At 44.2% G+C, this 19,188-nt stretch overlaps 2 protein-coding genes across 2 annotated transcripts in view; both read right to left on the bottom strand.

Annotated features, from left to right (window-relative positions):
* txnrd2.2 (thioredoxin reductase 2, tandem duplicate 2) overlaps positions 1-19,188 on the bottom strand; it is a 38,278-nt gene that overhangs the window by 13,442 nt on the left and 5,648 nt on the right. Inside the window, exons 5-11 of the mRNA XM_083784927.1 lie at positions 11,148-11,222; positions 10,246-10,324; positions 8,772-8,840; positions 7,983-8,053; positions 3,575-3,594; positions 3,137-3,228; positions 2,803-2,977 (exon numbers count right to left, since the gene is read on the bottom strand). Coding sequence (XP_083641053.1) covers positions 2,803-2,977; positions 3,137-3,228; positions 3,575-3,594; positions 7,983-8,053; positions 8,772-8,840; positions 10,246-10,324; positions 11,148-11,222 — 581 coding nt within the window. The remainder of the gene's footprint in view (positions 1-2,802; positions 2,978-3,136; positions 3,229-3,574; positions 3,595-7,982; positions 8,054-8,771; positions 8,841-10,245; positions 10,325-11,147; positions 11,223-19,188) is intronic.
* LOC310872651 (beta-1,3-galactosyl-O-glycosyl-glycoprotein beta-1,6-N-acetylglucosaminyltransferase 3-like) lies at positions 17,428-18,645 on the bottom strand (the record flags this gene model as incomplete). Its single annotated transcript, XM_083784695.1, has 1 exon — positions 17,428-18,645. One exon carries the CDS (start codon positions 18,643-18,645, stop codon positions 17,428-17,430), a length of 1,218 nt encoding a protein of 405 aa, XP_083640821.1.

Here is a 19,188-nt window from a genome sequence, read left to right on the forward strand (position 1 = left end):
CAACTAAATACGTCTTTCCGGACAAGTGCATTAAAGTTTTACTTGTCCATTGGACAATTGATTCTTGGTTTCATGTTTTCTGAGCCAACAATATTGTCTGACATTATTATGGATACTTGGACTGATGAATTTGGAATACCTGACATGTACTGTATGTAAGATCACAGACATTATAGGGCTATTAACTTGTAAAGTCATCATATTCATCTAATATAAAAGTAAACATGTATTCACCAAAACCAACTTAAGAGTTAGTTGATTTAAAATGTATTTGTGTGCTCGTGCTCCGGACAAGTGAATGGGAAATGTACTTCTCCAAAGGACAAGTGCCTCAAAAAGTTAATGTCAAACCCTGCGATGATAAGAGTGCCCCTCACACGGGTGTGATTTTTTGCCATAAAAAAACAACCACTAATAATAATTAGAGAGAAGAGGAGGTATGCCCACTGTCCACACGCAGACAGGAAATGTAGGAATGTGCCGTTTCCTAGCGCGTCCCCGCAGCAACACCTGCGTGGGAGAAGGATGTTACTGGGACTGTGCTGGGACCTGTACTGGTCCCTGTGGTCCGCTCTGTAACTTTAATACCTCCAGTCCACAGAGGCCCCCCTGGACCCCGCCCCGGCCTCTAGTGTAAGGTCACGGTAAAGAGGAAGAGGTCATGGACTCTCAGAACTCCTGCGTGTAGTACATGTACACATCAAAGAGGAGAGGCCACAGTCCGAGACACGCTCTCAACTGGACCGTAAAGGGAAGATCATGCGTTTTACTATTTCGTTTTTTGAAGCACATTGTAAACTCAGATATTTAGCTGACTGATCTATATTTAACCATTTTCAACCTGGTGTCCCTATTTTGGACATAAATATTTAATAATAATAATAATAATATATATAAATAAAATCGTGAACATAAATACATTGTGAAACTAGTAGGCTTGTAGGATATTTCCGCACAACACTGTTGCACAACGAAACATAAAAAAGTGATTAAAGGTGAGCATCATTTTCATGATTACAGTACTGTATGCATGTTGTGTAATTGTTGCTTTGTTTGGTTTTATGTCTGCGACACTGCCTACAGTACGCGTATGTGATTGATGCCGTCTTGATGTCACTCTGTTGGCTAGGTCTCCACTGAGGAGACCATAAACGTCCACAATCAATAACTCCAGAGCTAGGTTCAAGGTCTAGTCACCTTCAGGTTGTGGAGTTACTGTATGAGGTCGTTGTATCTTTCAATGACTCTCTTATGAAGGATATACTGTAGGAAACTGACTTTGTCACACGATCCGATGCATGACAAGTCAACGCACCTTACTGAGCGAACACTCAACGCGAATGTCCCTCTCAGTATCGGCCGCACGCTATTCTGACGGCGGCCGGTGCCAGTGCTGATGGCTGGGGCATTGTGGGAATTCAACCATGGGAGGAAAGAACGTCATCTGTGCCACTGGGGTCACATATATCCTTGTCGCTGTCACACGCACACGGGCCCACCATCTCGTGCACTGCACACACGCGACGCACTCTGGGTAGCGTGTCTATGCCACAGACAGACACGTTAGGACCTGAAAAGCCCGGTAGTCAGGCTTTAGGAAGCCACCCGGTCGTCTTCTTTGGGACCCGACCTAAAACGCAAATAAACCTGCGGCCGTGGGACAGACGGATGTCCACGATTGTTTACTCACGCCACTGGCAGAATGGGAGAAATGAAATGATAGAACAATGAATGGATTGTGGAGGAAGGGGAGGGCGAGGGGAGGATGGTGCCGGCAGGCAGGGGACACCAGTCAGGCATGGCAGTGACAGATGCGGCGGAGAGGGTAGGGTTGGTTTCCGTAGGGGCTGGCACTGGGCAGGAAGGCCCAGAGCGCGAGAACAAAGGGAGGGGACGCAGTGACCCTGTGCCTGGGTGCATCCTGCTCCATTCTGGCCTTCTCCGAACCGGGGAGCCAGGGAGCCAAGCACTGGGGTGATTAAACCATTCTGAACGGGCACCCATTTTGGTGTCAGCATCATGTTATGCTTTAGCTATTGAAAAATAGCAGATCTACAAGCTCATATCGCGCCACCGAGTGGCGCGATACGAGCTTGTAGGTCTGCTATTTTTTGAAAAATCGAAGAGCGACTGACATTTTTAGAATCTGATCTCAGGTCAGAATGGGTTCATCAGACCAGTGTGTGTCCGGCGGAAACCTCGTATGAATCTGATCTCAGGTCAGAATGGGTTAACACTTCCCCCGGGGTTCTATCACTCAGCCTTTATTATGTTGTTTTCAGGGTTGATTCCTCTGCTCATCTGCTGACACAGCACTATATCGAGGATGACAATCAGACGTATGGCAGCCAGGGGTAGATGAAGGGAGTGCAGTCACACAAGTCTTGTATTTCAGTCACACGTTGAATTGTTACACGTCAAGAGGAAAATGGAGCAGGTTGTATACATCCTATGTGATGTCCTAGGAAGGCTAGGTTTTAGGTACTAGAGGTTCAGACCGCTGTGCTGCCCTCACACCTACGCTACACCACCGATCCGAGCGATATGCCCATATACGGAGATCTCTGATGTCATTTGTATATGACCTCATCAGTACAGTACTGAGGTGATACAGTACCACCCTCATCGGGAGCCGTTGGGGGTACAATGTCTTGCTCGAGGATACTTTGACAGGAAGAGAGACAGAGATTGAACCGGTTCCCATACGGCCACTCCATCTCCTGAGCCACAGCTGCCCCTATACTGTCTGACTCTTTCCAAAATGTCATCAATCTATAACGATACAATGAAACGAATGCTTACCGACAGCCCACAGCACGGTGTCATACGTGTCCGTCTCTTCTTTACCCGTCCGCGTGTCGGTCCAGGTCACCTGCAGGGCCCCCGAGGGCAGTTTATCCACTCTTTTGGGGACACACTTCCAGGCAAACTTGGTACCGTAGGCCTTCATATAGTCAGTCACAAGACCTGCCATTTGCTGCACAATCAATAGGAGAGACCATGTCTTTCAGTATATAACACCCTTGATTGTTCCTATAAAAGTATACGTGGCTAAAGTTTTATAAATTAAAGTTCTGTCATTTATAAAAATGTTCTGCGTGTTACGTGGATAATGTGCCGTCGGTAGATGCAGTACCTGGTCGAACCCCCGGAGGGCGATGCTGCGAACCATGACTGTGGTGTCAAGGCCAGTGCCGGTCAGGAAGCCTGCACACTCAAGAGCCACATCTGAGCAACACCAAGTTCAGGATAGTTTATTTATTTGTTTCACCTGGGAAACACATCAGCGTTTGTCTCTGGACTCTACAGCGAGTGTGTAAGTGAAATGAATTTACATCAATGATGAAGTGGTTAAGATGCTTGACACAATAACCTGTACTACTGTTGGCCTATTAAGACTAGGGATGTAGACACAATAACCTATGTACTACTGTTGGCCTATTAAGACTAGGGATAGTAGTTAACATGCTTGACACAATAACCTGTACTACTGTTGGCCTATTAAGACTAGGGATGTAGACACAGCCTTGGTTCCAGTTGGAAGGCCAGGCTCTCTTGCAGGCAAAAAGGATACAACTGGCTCCAACAACAAGCCTGCAAAACACACAAAGACAGAGAAGCTCTTTAGCAGAGGAAATATAACAATACAATCAAAACACAGGTAGTGTGCATGCCAGTAACTTTTGGCAAATGGTCCAAATGAAACACTGAAGTTGTTGACTTTGAATGGGAGGCATACAGAGGTGACGAATTACAAAGCTATGCAACTCACAGAGCAAAGTGAAGAGGTGTGAACAAAACGCTGATGGCGGGACGCACAGAGTTGTCCTGGCCTTTTCACACGGGTGCGTCGGTAAAAGTGTGCCGATGTGTGTGGACAGGTGTTGTGTGTGCACCCGCCATATGTACATGCCTGATGATTACAATACATGTATTGAACTTACAATAGAGTACATTTTGCATGTATTATATTGGGATACACAGTAGGTGGGTGTACATAGTCATACACTTTCATTATAGGTGTGTTCTGTGTGACGTGCACAGGTATATGCGGCATATGCCTGGCATGTGTACTTGCAGTATGGGTGTGTACAGTGTGTGTGTGGTCCAGTTGAATCATGGCACTAATCCTGCACTGGGATCCATGGCGTTGAAGAGGGGTAATTGCTAGCGTTTAAACTAATCCCAGAGGATGGGCTGTACCATGTTCAGGGCTCAAGTCCACACATCAGCTTGCTGAGTGAAGCACGTCACCCTCACATACTGTAGGATGAGGCCTTGCTTTACTGCCTCCTCCAGTCAATTCGCTCTCCTTTCCCATCCTCGGTTCCAACACTGAAGCCTGACAACTCTGCACAGCCTTCGGCACCCCGTCACCACCCATGCTAATGCTAACCACTAAAAGCTCACATAGCTGTAGGTCACTCTCCGCACCGCGTCCACGTAATGCACGGCTGCACTTAGTAAGTATTGTGCTACGGCTTAGAGAAGGATTAGGCTAGAAGCTTGAGCTTGATTCCATACTTTCATCTCGGTCTGAGGTACTGTCGTCTGCTTTCCTTCCTTCGGCTCTTCTTCTGCTGTGTGCTGGTTCTGGTGTCTCCATCTGTACTCTAAAGCAGCACTTTCAACCTCTGTCCTGAACACCCAGACAACTTGGAGCCTAGTTTGCGTTCTGTTGCTTTGAATATTCTTCTTTCTCATCTGTTTTCTCGACTGGTTTGAAGTTGGGACATCTATCATTTAGGGAGAAAGTTGACTTTGATACAGTGAATGTCACTTCCTGCTGGGTCTCTCTATCCTGCACATCCCCTGTACTGCCTCCTCCGTCCCAGTGACATTGCGAGACTTAGAAAAATATTTAATTGCTATAGTTCATTTTCCAAAACAACTGCCACTGAGTGAAGTAAGGCCCTTGGAGTGTACCAGCACACATTTTGCATGCTTTTTCCAGGGTTCTAATCATTTTTGCAAATACGTTAAACCATAGCCCAGTTGTATTTGCCCAGTTGTATTTGCCCAGACTGCAAGTTCCACTACAGTATATGAAATATCAAGGCTACAGAAAGCCTGCATGTATGAGGAGGCATGGCACTGCCTTTGACGCATCAGCTAGCAGCACCATATGGAACCTTTCCTTCATACTTAACCCATTAAAAGTCCTTTTAGATTTTATCTATAATAGCATCATACGTTTTTCAGAAAACTCTTTGGATTTAGAACAAGTCTTCTCTTCTGGGGGTCCCTGACATTAAACATTTTCAGCCAAATCTATATACATTTTGGAGTCCTTGGCTGGAAATACTGTGAGAACTACTGATTTAGATTAGAAGGCATTTGTAAAATCTGCATCAGGTCTTAACAGGTAGATTGATGTGTATAATAAATTGGCTGAGACAGGGACTACAATACACAGGCTTAGCATGTGTAAAGCCGCTCAACAATCCAGTCTTAGAAACATGTAAGACTGTCTATCATCAAGCAGTGTTGTCGTGGCACGTGCTCAGTGGTTACCTGGGATACAGGTAACAAACGCAGCCACCTCCGGGGCTATAGTCTGTCACTCAGGTGTGTGCGTGCGCTGCCACTCTATTAGACACGTGTCACTCACCTGGGCCTACTCCACTACCTCCGCCTGCCGTGCCAAATAGCCTCTCTCTCTCTCTCTTCCTTAGACCTCAACTGCACAGCTGACAGCTAGCTATGCAACACACAATAACAACGGTAGCTCCTTACTAGCCATAGCAGCTTAATGAAGGGTTATGGGGAGGCTAATGCTAACTCATCATAGCTAACCTCTTAAAGCCCTGAGGGCAGGCAGAGGGAGGGGACCCTTGCTGAACAAAGACTTCCTGGCCTCAAGTGGACTTACCTGAGTGGATAATTCTGCTGCCTAAACACACTCGTTTTGCTAAGAGGTGAAGGTTACAGTGATAATTATTTATTTTACAGGTTGACGTGGTGTACTGTGGAAGTATGGCATTGGTAGGGCTAGAAGTTTAGATTCTAAGAGCCTTGGGCAGCCAGGGGGATAGTATAGATATTATTATAAGTAAAGGTTAATATGCCATCATAGGTGCACCACAGTATTTAAGTAAAGGGCAATCAGGCTATGTACATTGGGGCGTGGCTTGTAACTGATTTACATTAGGGCTTGTGACCTGTAACTATTTCATACTGCCATCTAGTGGTCAAAGGGAGCATGTTTATGGTCTCAGGGTCCACCCTAACCCTTTAAGCCTTTATTTGATAGTGTATAGTACGTTGACAGGAAATGGGGGGAGAGAGATGGGGAGTCGAACCCACTAGGCCGGCCCGGGCACGATATTTGTTTTCATAGCCGATCCAAAAACTATTAACGTACCCCTCACCAACCTTAATCCAAAAACTATTAACGTACAGCTCACCAACCTTAATCCAAAAACTATTAACGTACCCCTCACCAACCTTAATCCAAAAACTATTAACGTACACCTCACCTCACTAATAGTAGGGTGGGGCGAACTAGTAGTAGCCGGCGGGGTAAAACGAGCGCACCCTTGGAAATGGTCGCCTATGAATACAATATTAGCGGCCCGGGCCTGGGTCCACCCTAACCCTCCCTAATCCTACTACCTGCCAGAAACATTATTTATTATTACCATGGGACCTCTTCCTATTGGGCATTAGTTTAATTGCACTATAATTTAATTAACTTTGAATTAATTACATTTATTTATTCAAATTATTACAATACAAAAACTTTATGAGTGACTATACACCATAAATGGTGCATTTATATAGCGCCTTTACATAGATGAATGCACATTCACCCATTCACAAACCGACAGGAGACGAAACAATGCAAGGCACCAACCTGCACATCTGGAGCAATTAGGGGTTCAGAGTCTTGCTCAAGGACACTTCGACACTAACTCTGGGGGAGCCCAGGTTCGAACTGGGAACCTTGTGGTTCCCATCCGGCCACTCTACCCCTGAGCCACTGCCACCACCATAGTGTCTGAGAGTAATTATAATGACTACCTACTACCACTATCTCATTATATACCATGTGAGGGGATCCGCTTTGTTCACCATACCTGTAACCTAGCAACAGCTGCCACCAGCTTGTCTTTCTTTCTAAACAGAATTGATTAAACTGTGATACCAAAACACATCTATTGTAGTTTGAAATTGGGTCCAAATTGGGTCTAATTAAAGTGAATTTGGGTGTGTGTGAAAACCACTCTGTTATGGGAAGGTGATTTGCAGATTTTGCGCAGCAAATCCCATTGCAATCCAGCCAGTAGTTTGAGATATCTTGTGTGGGGCTGGGACCCAAGTGTTGGACAGAGGCGGACTGACCTTGTCATCCTTAGAGCCCGGCTGCTAACGGGACTAAAAACACACAAGGTAGTAGATTCATCTGATGTCTGTATATCAGACTGTTCATTTCCCCATATCAGTCACCAGGGAACACAGCGCCCGCATTGCCCAGATGTAACCGCAGCCACTAGTGACTGTGTCGGACTCGGTGCTGTGCCAAAAGGAAACATCGAGGGAAGACCAATTAATGACGTGATGACAGGATGTAAATGGCTGGATTAAAGGGGTTGGTACTGTAAAAAGGTCAGGATGCTCTCTGCTAATCTGACTCATGAGGCGACGAGAGCATGACAGGAAGACAGCAAAACAAACAACACGTCAACCGCTGAATTATTATAGTGCTACATGTCGTGCACGCAGTCTAGGTAGCTCAGTGAATTCCATTCGCTGTGTAGCGTGATGGGTTCATTAATGGAGTAGGGAGTTAAAGTTCCTGTGTAAAACAGGTGTTAAAACTTTGCTGATACAGTATATCAATGGATAGAACATAGCATTACCACTACTGTACCAGCATTAAAGGTTGCATTACCACTGGGACCACCCATAGTCAAGCAATATACTGCAAGTATAAACACTCAATAAAAGCATCCGTCATTTTCAGGAAACATGATACTCACGTTTTTCCAGGCGACTCCTTCAGCCAGAATATGTCATCGCTGGTGATGCCATGCTCCATGGCTCCAGGGATCTTGGCCGTGGGAGAGATAAGAGATCATGTTAACAATAAGCTTTGTATTTATATAATGTGTGCAACTGTAAATAGGCTACCTCAGCAAACGTATTTATTTTTGTATCACTAAAATAAAGTAAGAGATTAGTTGGAAATACTGATATATAAAAATATATATATTGGTATAAAAACAGGACATTTGTCACAAACACAGGCACAACTCATTGGAATAGTGTACACAACCAATACGTGGAACAAAATACAGTGAATTAATCCGGGAAAAGCATTGTGAGCTTGTAGATCTGCCATTTTTGGTGAAGAGCTTAGGTGTAGAGGGAGAAAATTAGGGTGCCAAGGACAGACCCCTGGGGGACCCCAGTCAACAAGTTATATAATTAAATGGTTAAGCACAGAATTGGTACACGTGGCTGCATTAAGACGTTTGTCATTTCCCTGTTTCACTGTCATGGGGACAGACATGGGGCTAGGATACTTTGTAGGGTTTGTTATCAGTCATGATGAAAAATTTGTAGTTCAGTCAAAGGAGTTCTGTAAAACCCCATCAGGGCTAGGGTACATTCCCAAATAGCTACAGAGTTAGTTGGAAACTAAAACAATTCAATGAGAGGAATATTGTGTTATTTTAATCCTTTTGTCCTGATTTCATGGACAAGGTGAAATTTGGGTCCCGGGGCGAAACAACTTGTCTTGATAGCCACTTGTCAATGAGAAAGATACTTGCATCTGTGGGGTATTTAGGCCGTCCACCGGCTGCAATCACAATGTTCTTTGCAGTCAGGATCACCTGCAGGAAAAGTGGAAGGAATCTCAGCATGAAAGTCATTGGGCACATTTAGTCAAGTTATATTTTGGGGTATTTTTAAGCCTTTGAAAGCTTTATTGGAGAGAGAGGAAAGTCAATAGGGTAGAGTAATCTAGTTACTTTCAAGACCCTTTTCATACCTCTAAAAGTAAAAAATAAAATAAAATAAAGAATCGACACGGCTAGGAATAGGGCTTGTTAATTTTGCTTATCAAGCTGGGTCCTGATTTTTACCACTATACTTTAACTGCATTGTTTTATTTCTTTACATTAATTAATTAATATGGTGAATGCAGATTTTACAATCAATCGGAAGCTACTACTTTTTTTTAAATGGTCAAAGCCACACAAAGCATACTGCCACCTACCAAGGCAGAGTGTATACCCTAATTGTCGTTTTGCATTTGCCATAATGGGCTTCCGTACCTGCCGAAGTCAGGAAATAAACAATTGGGTAAAACAACTCTTCAGGCCTTGAATTTCTGAAATTAATTTTGAGACATTTTAAGACCTTTAACCCATTCTGACCGGGCACCCATTTTGGTGTCAGCATCATGTTATGCTTTAGCTATTTAAAAATAGCAGATCTACAAGCTCATATCGCGCCACCGAGTGGCGAGTGTGTCCGACGGAAACCTCGTATGAATCTGATCTCATGTCAGAATGGGTTAAGGATTCACGGGGAACCCTGCTGTACAGCATATTGTCCACCCAGCCAGTATCATATCGAAACAGGGATTCAATGGTAAGGGCATTTTGCAGTGTAGTATGCACTATAAACTTGTCCCAGGAAAAGCATTCATGATTTAACTGTGCTCAACCACTCATTTACAAAACAAAACAAACAGCAAGGAGTTGCAACTACCTCCAATATCAGCGATGGCAGGATAATTGTCTACCATAGTTTATTTTATTTGCACAATTATAAAACAGCAATGTACTGTATTAGAGCACTGACAGTAAGTTATGATCTTGTTTTTGCCTATAGATTTTTCTCTCACTGCGAACAACCTGGTTAAATAATCTGGTCTCCCAAGCTTCGGAACGCCCTACCTGTTCATTTAAGACTTGCAAAATCTGTGTCATGTTTTAAATCTCTTCTGAAAACCCACATTTACGTTAAGGCCTTCTCTTAAATTCCCTTTGCATACTTTATTTTATTGATTATATTTGTAATGCTTTTAATTTGTGCCTGCCGTTTTATTTACTGATCTTGTTGTACAGTCCATTATGTCTGTTATGTTGTTGTTGTCTTTTACCCTGTAATTTTTATGTTGTTGTATTTTATCCTGTTTGTGACCATGTCTAGAAATGCGCTATATAAATAAATTCATTATCATTATCAAATAAATGCAAAAAGAGAAAAAGCTTTATGTGAAGAACCAACCTCTTTCCCTGCTCTGCTCAGTCCTTTAACTGTGTGTTCATCCACAAGGCTCCCTTTGACGTTCAGGTACTTCACCTTTCTGTGGAAAACAATAGACAAACAGCTCCAATATTTCAGCTAAGTAGGGCTGTGACAGTTAATTGACAATAAAATAAAATAACTAGTTAATAATCAATTAAATAATAATAATAATTTAAATAGTCAAAATAACAGCTCAGAGTGCTCAGTGAGCTTGTAGATCTGCCATTTTAACTATTTTTGCACTACAGCATTGTGCAACAAAGTATAAAATAGGGCTTAAGTGATTGAATTCTTGATATATACTTAAATGCGCTTATCGATGATTCATCGAAAGTCAAATAAATAACAAATAACCGCCAAGAAGATAATCAATGGTTGCAGCCCTGCAGCTAAGCAAGGCTCATATTTTGTAATCATATCATTGCGGATGCAAATGAAAGGCATCTTGATTATTGCATGTGTTGTTCCTCTATTGGTCATGATGGTACATTTCACTTCCCAAAACAGAAACAAGTTTCAGATGCTGTAATCATTTCTGATGAATGTCAATTAGGAATCCCACTGCATAGCGAGCGAGCCCTGTTGAGTAAGCACAGGCCCATTCAAATAAAAGTTAACAGCACCTGTTTGCCCTCTGGCCAGTCATTCAGTCATCATACAGTCCTCACCTGTCTGTCATTCAGCTGGGTCCTCAGTCTGTGTACTAACAGACAGGCTGCAAACCCTTTGGCAACGTCTCATACCGAGACAATGAGCCAAATAAACACATCCTCACATTGAACTACTTTCGTATCCCTGGACTTGGTATTCAACGAGTGCAGATGTACAACAATCTTCACATATAGCACTGTAATAAGAAGATGGATGTTGGGGTTGCTCACTTGTCCTTGAGTTGAACACGGTGACCCCAGTTTAGGGACCTCACGTGATTTTGGACAGCTTCTGCCATGGTTGCCCTGAAAAACACATAACAACTTAGTCACCAATACCAAATAACAAAGATTACCCTATGTCTAAAATCCATCCAGTAGGGTGTCCGGTTGGCATACAGGTGAGTTTGATTTTGGGCTGAATGATATTGAAACATGCCAAGACAATATTTGAGCAGCCCCAGTTTGATTCCTCTGTGGTGCCTTTGGCCGGGCATTCCAATGAACACACTAACACAGTTGGTCGCGTTCACGATCGAGAGGCAGGGTAGGGGAGGACGATGTCGCTGCAATATCAACTACCAATCTATAGGTTGGTTATAGTTCAGCTGGGAGCAGAACTGTGAGGCATAGCATGTTCCTCCACGTGCATTACGCCCTACCGGTGAAACTCCTTACAGACAGCAAGTGAAAAGACTCCATGTTTATCAGAGGAAACATGTGGTTGGCTGCATCCTCTCTAGACTAGTAAAAAGTAGGGGTTGGCACTTGGCAGTGACAGGGACTATACAAACATGGGGGGAATCGGCAACAACTAAATTGGGGAGGGAATAAAGAAGAAGAAAACAGAATTAGAATAATTCAACCAATTGTCCTCCAACTCTGGTGCTGAAAAGTAAGACTACTGCCAGGTTTCTATTAAACCAAAAAGATAATTGAATGGATGGTTCATGGTTGGTTGGTTGGATGGATGAATGAATGAATGGATGGTTTGTTTTTTATGTCCTTCATCGTTTCTACCACTAGATGGTGGTATTGCACTAGTCATTTAGTGTGTTGGTTTGATTGCTGGGCAATCAGTTTCATTACAAATTAAACTTGTCATAAGGGAAACTGCATAAAGTAAACTATGATGAGATGCATACAATTAAAAGGAAATAAAGCAATACCAATTGCAATTAGCAATTGCCAATTAGTTGCCTAATTCTTGACATGAGATAAAGGTCAGATTCTCACCTAATACTTTGGTAGACTTTTTGATTGATTGATTGAAATATTTATTAACAGTTTGTAGAATTACAGTACATTTCAAGCACAAACTCAATACAAAGACTTAACTGTGAGTGGACGACCCAATTAAGCATTACAATTGTTTACAACAGGGTCCACATTGTTCAATTCATCAAAACATTTAGAGACATACAAATAGACACTTCTATGTAGTTAAAGAACAGAACAGGAATTCATCATATAGGAAGCAAAAAGGGAAAAGATACATATACAGTGAGGGGAAAAGGGGGGGGGGGGCGGTGGGGGGGGATTCAGATTTTACAGAGGCCAGTTTCGAATTGCAGCCATTGCCCTTTGAGAGCAGTTTTGAAGGAGTCAAGGGATTCACGTCTTAATGACTGTTGGTAGGGCGTTCCACATTTTGGTGGCATAGGAGCGAAAATAATTTAGTCCCTTGTTTGTGCCAAATCTGGGTTGTACATGGTTTGTTGCACTCCCTCTGGTGTTGTGGGTGTGGACTTCGTTTACATTAAGGAAGTATTTAGACAGGTACATGGGTATCTTGGTGGTGTATCGAATCTTGTGGACCAGACCCATTGCAAGATGCTGTACTCTGTCGTCGACCCTAAGCCATCCCAGCCTGTCAAAGTGGGCAGGGGTGAGGTGGGTTCGGGGGGTGAGGCGTCTGGAGCCTTGTTTTAAGGGCCTTTGAGGTGCTGTGGTACCAAGAGGTGGATGCATAGTCAAAGAAACCTTGTACGAGGACTCCTGTTAAGGTCTTCAAGGTGTTTTTGTTGACCAGTGAGGAGAACCTGTAAAGGAATCTTGTTCTTTGATTGACTTTTTTGATTACGTTGGTGGCCATTTTATCACCGGAAAGATTGGCCTCCAGGATGGAACCTAGGTAGGTAATTTCATCTATTCGTTTGATAATATTGTCACCCACTCTAACCAAGAAGCCATCTGCCTTGCTGAGATTACTATTTGATCCGAAGAGAATGGATTCAGTTTTTCCCAGGTGTAAGGATAGTTTGTTATCAGCGAGCCAGGTGCAGATTCTACCCTGTTCAGAGCTGAGGGTCTTTTCAACCTGCAGTTTGTTCCTGTCCGAGACCAGCAGTGCTGAGTCATCTGCGAACAGGAACAAGTTGCAGTCACAAGCTGATGTCATGTTGTTAACATATATTAGGAACAGTAAAGACCCTAGTATGCTTCCTTGTGGGACACCACAGCTCACTGGGAGGGGGGGGGGGGACAGTGTTCCGTTCACCTCCACCATCTGTTCTCTCCCCTCCAGGTAGGATTGCATCCAGCTCGCTGATGTGCTATCAAAACCAATAGCTTTAAGCTTGTTAACCAGTATGGAGTGGTTCATGGTGTCAAAAGCCTTTTGGAGGTCCAGCATGACCATGCCGCAGTATTGTCCAGCATCCACCTCGTGTTTGATGTGGTCGCTCAAATAGAGGAGGCATGTGTCAGTGGAGTGGGATGTTCTGAAACCAGATTGGAACTTGTACAGCAATTTATTAGTAGACTCAATGCGAACAAGTGGCCACTGGCCAGGTCTATGGAGGATAGTCCACTTGCCATAATGTGAACCTGGACATTTTGAGTATACCCTAAGACCTAAGTTTTATGCTAGAAATTGATATTAAAAATCACACTCAAGTGAAGTGAGTGGCGCTCTTATCATACCTCATCATACATCACATTCCATGCTCAGCCAATCAAATCATCACAATGTCATTCTGGCCAATCACTTTTGGCGTCTTCACGTTGCTATACCCTCACTTTTATCTTCAATGTTAGTTTATGCCAAACAGCCGTTCAGTTTGAGTATCGTCATCGTTAGCTATTCTAAATAATGATGTCACCATGCAATGACATCACAAAATCGTCCTTTTAAAACGATCTGTCCTATAACCAAAACACCATTTAGGAACTTGACATTTAACTTCTGGATGTTAGTAGCATTTATTTGTGTATAGGTGCAGGTATTTCAGACGTTTCAATCACTGGACAGTCCAGCTGAAAGGAGGATATCATCACTTGCACGGTGCTGTGGTATAGTCAGGCTCAAGGTCTATTCCTTTGGGCAGACTTTTAGCAAGACCAAGTGATCACATTTTGACCTAATTTCTCTGTTCATTGTCAATGGAAAATCTTGAGACTTGTGGGGACAAAAGCTTATAGGGGCTAGTGCCCCCCTCATTGATTCACTTGCATACCAAAATATGTTTTACCGAGTCCCAGCCCTAATTTATTTATGTATTTGTATTTAATTGTAACTCAGAACTATGTGGAACCTTCGGTTTCAATCCACCTGTTCACTTGTACTGCCACCAGATGGTAGTGGTGGACAGAGAGAGAGACAGAGACAGTGTAAACACACCTAAGATTCCATGCCAGACAAAATAAGCTGTCTGCCGTGTCTTTTCCATGTTTTTAGACAGCTGGCGGATGGAAATGAAGCTCCACCCACGCGGCAGAATGCCGTGTCGGCCAGATTCCTGGAAAAGCTTGCCCCAGCAGCATTCTGCCGCGTGGGTGGAGCTTCATTTCCATCCACCAGCTGTCTAAAAACCCGGAAGAGATGCCGGCAGACAGCTTCTTCTGGCCTTGCATGGAAGCTTAGGTGTGTCCAGAGTGAGAGAGAGACATTCAGCCAGTCAGAGAGGGAGAGAGAGGGGGGGGAGAGAGAGGGAGGGAGGGAAAGAGAGAGAGAGAGAGACTGGGTTGTGTAAAGAAGGAAAGGACATTCCAATACGTTTTCCATCACTCTTAAAAGTACTTTTACTCAAGTAAAGTACAAATACCTCACAATTGTACTTAATTACCCCTATGAGACCTGTGTCAATGTTTCATTACCCCTATGAGACCTGTGTCATTGTTTCATTACCCCTATGAGACCTGTGTCATTGTTTCATTACCCCTATGAGACCTGTGTAATTGTTTCATTACCCCTATGAGACCTGTGTAATTGTTTCATTACCCCTATGAGACCTGTGTCATTGTTTCATTACCCCTATGAGACCTGTGTCATTGTTTCATTACCCCTATGAGACATGTGTCATTGTTTCATTACCCCTATGAGACCTGTGTCATTGTTTCATTACCCCTATGAGACCTGTGTCATTGTTTCATTACCCCTATGAGACCTGTGTCAATGTTTCATTACCCCTATGAGACCTGTGTCATTGTTTCATTACCCCTATGAGACCTGTGTCAATGTTTCATTACCCCTATGAGACCTGTGTCATTGTTTAATTACCCCTATGAGACCTGTGTCAATGGCTACGTTTACATGAAGGGTGATCATTCCGAATAAATACTTCCGAATAAAATACATCCGATGTAATGTTTTTTGCCGCGAGTTTACATGGGAAATGGTCATTCCGAATGAGTGTTTATATGGAGAAGTGATAGAAGACATGATACATGTTAATTCACGTGAAACTACGCCATCTGTTGGACACATAAAATATAGGCAGTTCATTCATTGTGACTTTCAGACGAAAGACGACACTTTGAAATCCCATCATTTCATTCCGCAGTAGTTTTGAGGCTGCTGCTTGGATAGGGACGGACATATTATGTTTACCGTCTTTTTTTCCCCACCTGCTCCCCTTCTCCGCTGGGAAGGTGATCATCTCGTTTTTATGTGTAGCCTACTTTATTATCTACAGCACGGCCAGGGCACGCAACACACTGATTATTATCGGGTCGCTCGTTATTTTTGAGAGAGAGAGAGTGTGAGAGAGAGACCGTTGAACACACACACACACACACACACACACACACACACACACACACACACACAAAATGCACGAAATAACGCGCTCTATGTGCAAACTCCTCGGCGCGCCTTGGATATGAGGCTTATGAGCGCCTTGGAGTTGGAGCGCAATGGAAATGAGCATGCTCAGAAAGACCAGAATGAATTTACATCCGAAGCAGTGTATACATGAGTCCAATTTTCTTTCAATCGCATTGAACATCGGAGTAATCCGGCCAGTGACATCGGAATGGTTTTTAGATCGGATCGAGCGTTTTCATTCGGATGTAAGTTTTTGTAGGTGTTTACATAACAACGTTTAATAGGATTGAACTTCTATTCGGAATGAAAAGGGGATTTAACTGCTCATGTAAACGTAGCCAATGTTTCATTACCCCTATGAGACCTGTGTCATTGGCTACGTTTACATGAGCAGTTAAATCCCCTTTTCATTCCGAATAGAAGTTCAATCCTATTAAACGTTGTTATGTAAACACCTACAAAAACTTACATCCGAATGAAAACGCTTGATGCGATCTAAAAACCATTCCGATGTCACTGGCCGGATTACTCCGATGTTCAATGCGATTGAAAGAAAATTGGACTCATGTATACACTGCTTCGGATGTAAATTAATTCTGGTCTTTCTGAGCATGCTCATTTCCATTGCGCTCCAACTCCAAGGCGCTCATAAGCCTCATATCCAAGGCGCGCCGAGGAGTTTGCACATAGAGCGCGTTATTTCGTGCATTTTGTGTGTGTGTGTGTGTGTGTGTGTGTGTGTGTGTGTGTGTGTGTGTGTTCAAACGGTCTCTTTCTCACTCTCTCTCTCTCTCTCTCAAAAATAACGAGCGACCCGATACAATAATAATCAGTGTGTTGCGTGCCCTGGCCGTGCTGTAGATAATAAAGTAGGCTACACATAAAAACGAGATGATCACCTTCCCAACGGAGAAGGGGAGCCGCAGCAGGGAAAAAAAGACGGTAAACATAATATGTATGTGTCCCTATCCAAGCAGCAGCCTCAAAACTACTGCGGAATGAAATGATGGGATTTCAAAGTGTCGTCTTTCGTCTGAAAGTCACAATGAATGAACTGCCTATATTTTATGTGTCCAACAGATGGCGTAGTTTCACGTGAATTAACATGTATCATGTCTTTTATCACTTCTCCATATAAACACTCATTCGGAATGACCATTTCCCATGTAAACTCGCGGCAAAAAACATTACATCGGATGTATTTTATTCGGAAGTATTTATTCGGAATGATCACCCTTCATGTAAACGTAGCCATTGTTTCATTACCCCTATGAGACCTGTGTCATTGCTGGCTGAAACACCGGTGTGGCGGTGAGACTGGCGTGCTCAATATAGACCAAAGATAGAGATACCATTTGACCACCTCAGGTTTCCAATGGGACCAACCTTCTCATCTCAACACAAAGTATTTATAAGTTCTTAGTTATCACCAGCTTTTCTTTTCTTTTTCCTTGTCTTGTTCCATTATGCAAGTGAATTAAACCATAGGGGGGAACCAGCGCCCCCTATGGACGGGCCACCACTAGCATTCAACGCTTTGAAACGGATAATTGCCTCGACACATCTAATGGCAGTGTCGTCCACCTGTGGATCAAACTTGTTCGCCATGAGCTGGTGGTGCAGGGGTTGAAACAACCAGCGGAGGTCGCCGCTCCCGTACACACACACTTCTCTTCTGAGTGTCCCCTGGCATGGAGGGTACGGGGCGGGTACATCACCCTCATGATTGCCCCAGTGCTGCAGGCGAGCGATGGCGGTCATGTCAGAGCGGTCGTACTTTGGGTTGGCCGGCTCCGACCCGGGCACGGAGCTCAGCCTGTTCAGACTGGCCCAAAGTTGTTCTTCTGGGGCAAACGTGTCCTTGCTCCACTCCATGAAGTCCTGAGCCTGTTTGTCCTCCAGCACGTGTTTCACAAATTCTCTGGTGACCACAAAGTAACTGCTGCCTGTGAACATAGGGATTGGTGGGGGTGTCTTCCTGATTCCCGTATTGGTGATGGTATTGATGTAATCGTTGTCATTGTTGACTTCGTGATGGTACTGCCAGCGGGCCTTCTTTCTGTCCGGCACGTCGTGGGACTCCAAACTGTTCTGCCCGTTGAGCACCTTCATCGCCTGGACCATTTCCGCGTTGGTCTTGATGGGGAGGTCCGTGCCGCACGTGTTGAGCAGATACTTCCACTGGACGGGTGACTTCAGCAGGTCGTCCATGCAGTTTAACTGGGCCTGTGCGATGGACCACGTTCCCCAGGACACGCTCTCTAGTTTGCTGGCGACGAACACGTTGGGGAAACAGGACACGATCGCCGTCACGGCTTCCTGGAACGCCTCCGCCGACTTCCTGTCCACGTGCACACAGTAGACGTTCTGCGGGTGGTACACGGCGCGCAGGAGACGCTCAAACATCTCCACGTCGCCGTGAATCGACATGGAGTAGGCGATGGGGAAGTCTCGCTCCTCTGCGCTGAGTGGCGCGGCGGTGAAGCCTCTCGTGACCTTGTATGCTTGGCAGTCCTTTGTCGCGCTACGATAAAACTCCTCCGACAGCCTCTGCTGAGGTGGTAGAAGTTGAGCAATCTCGTCTTCCTTTCCCACAAGCTCTCCGCGGATGAGAGCCGAGCAGACCGGCAGGGACTCCTCAGGCATCATCGGTGGAGGGTACGGCAGGGACTCCTCAGGCATCATCGGCGGAGGGTATTCTCCTGGTACTCCGTGACGTGGCCCCGACTCGTAAAGCAGGAAAGCAGTCAAAAGGATGGTCGCCAATGAAGCACTTAGAAAGATGGCACGGGGTTTTCTTCTACTAAACTGCCAATTAACTCGAAAGATCCTTCTGGCCATTTCTGCACAAATTACAATGCAGGAAGGAAATGCTCCCCTGCAGTAGTTAATATAGACAAGGAGATGACGTAATGATGACATGTTGATGATGTAATTGTTACGTCACCCTTTAACAGTGCCCCTGTAATGTATTAACCCATTTTGAACGGGAACCCATTTTGGTGTTAGCATCATGTTATGCTTTAGCTATTGAAAAATAGCAGACCTACACTCGTAGCGCGCCACTTGGTGGCGTGCTACGAGCTTGTAGGTCTGCTATTTTCTTTAAATCGAAGAACGACTGACATTTTTAGAATCTGATCTCAGGTCAGAATGGGTTCATCAGACCAGTGTGTGTCCAGTGGAAACCTCGTATGAATCTGATCTCAGGTCAGAATGGGTTCA

The sequence above is a fragment of the Protomyctophum parallelum genome (assembly GCF_964188405.1).
Source record: "Protomyctophum parallelum genome assembly, chromosome: 15".
Lineage (NCBI taxonomy): Eukaryota > Metazoa > Chordata > Actinopteri > Myctophiformes > Myctophidae > Protomyctophum > Protomyctophum parallelum.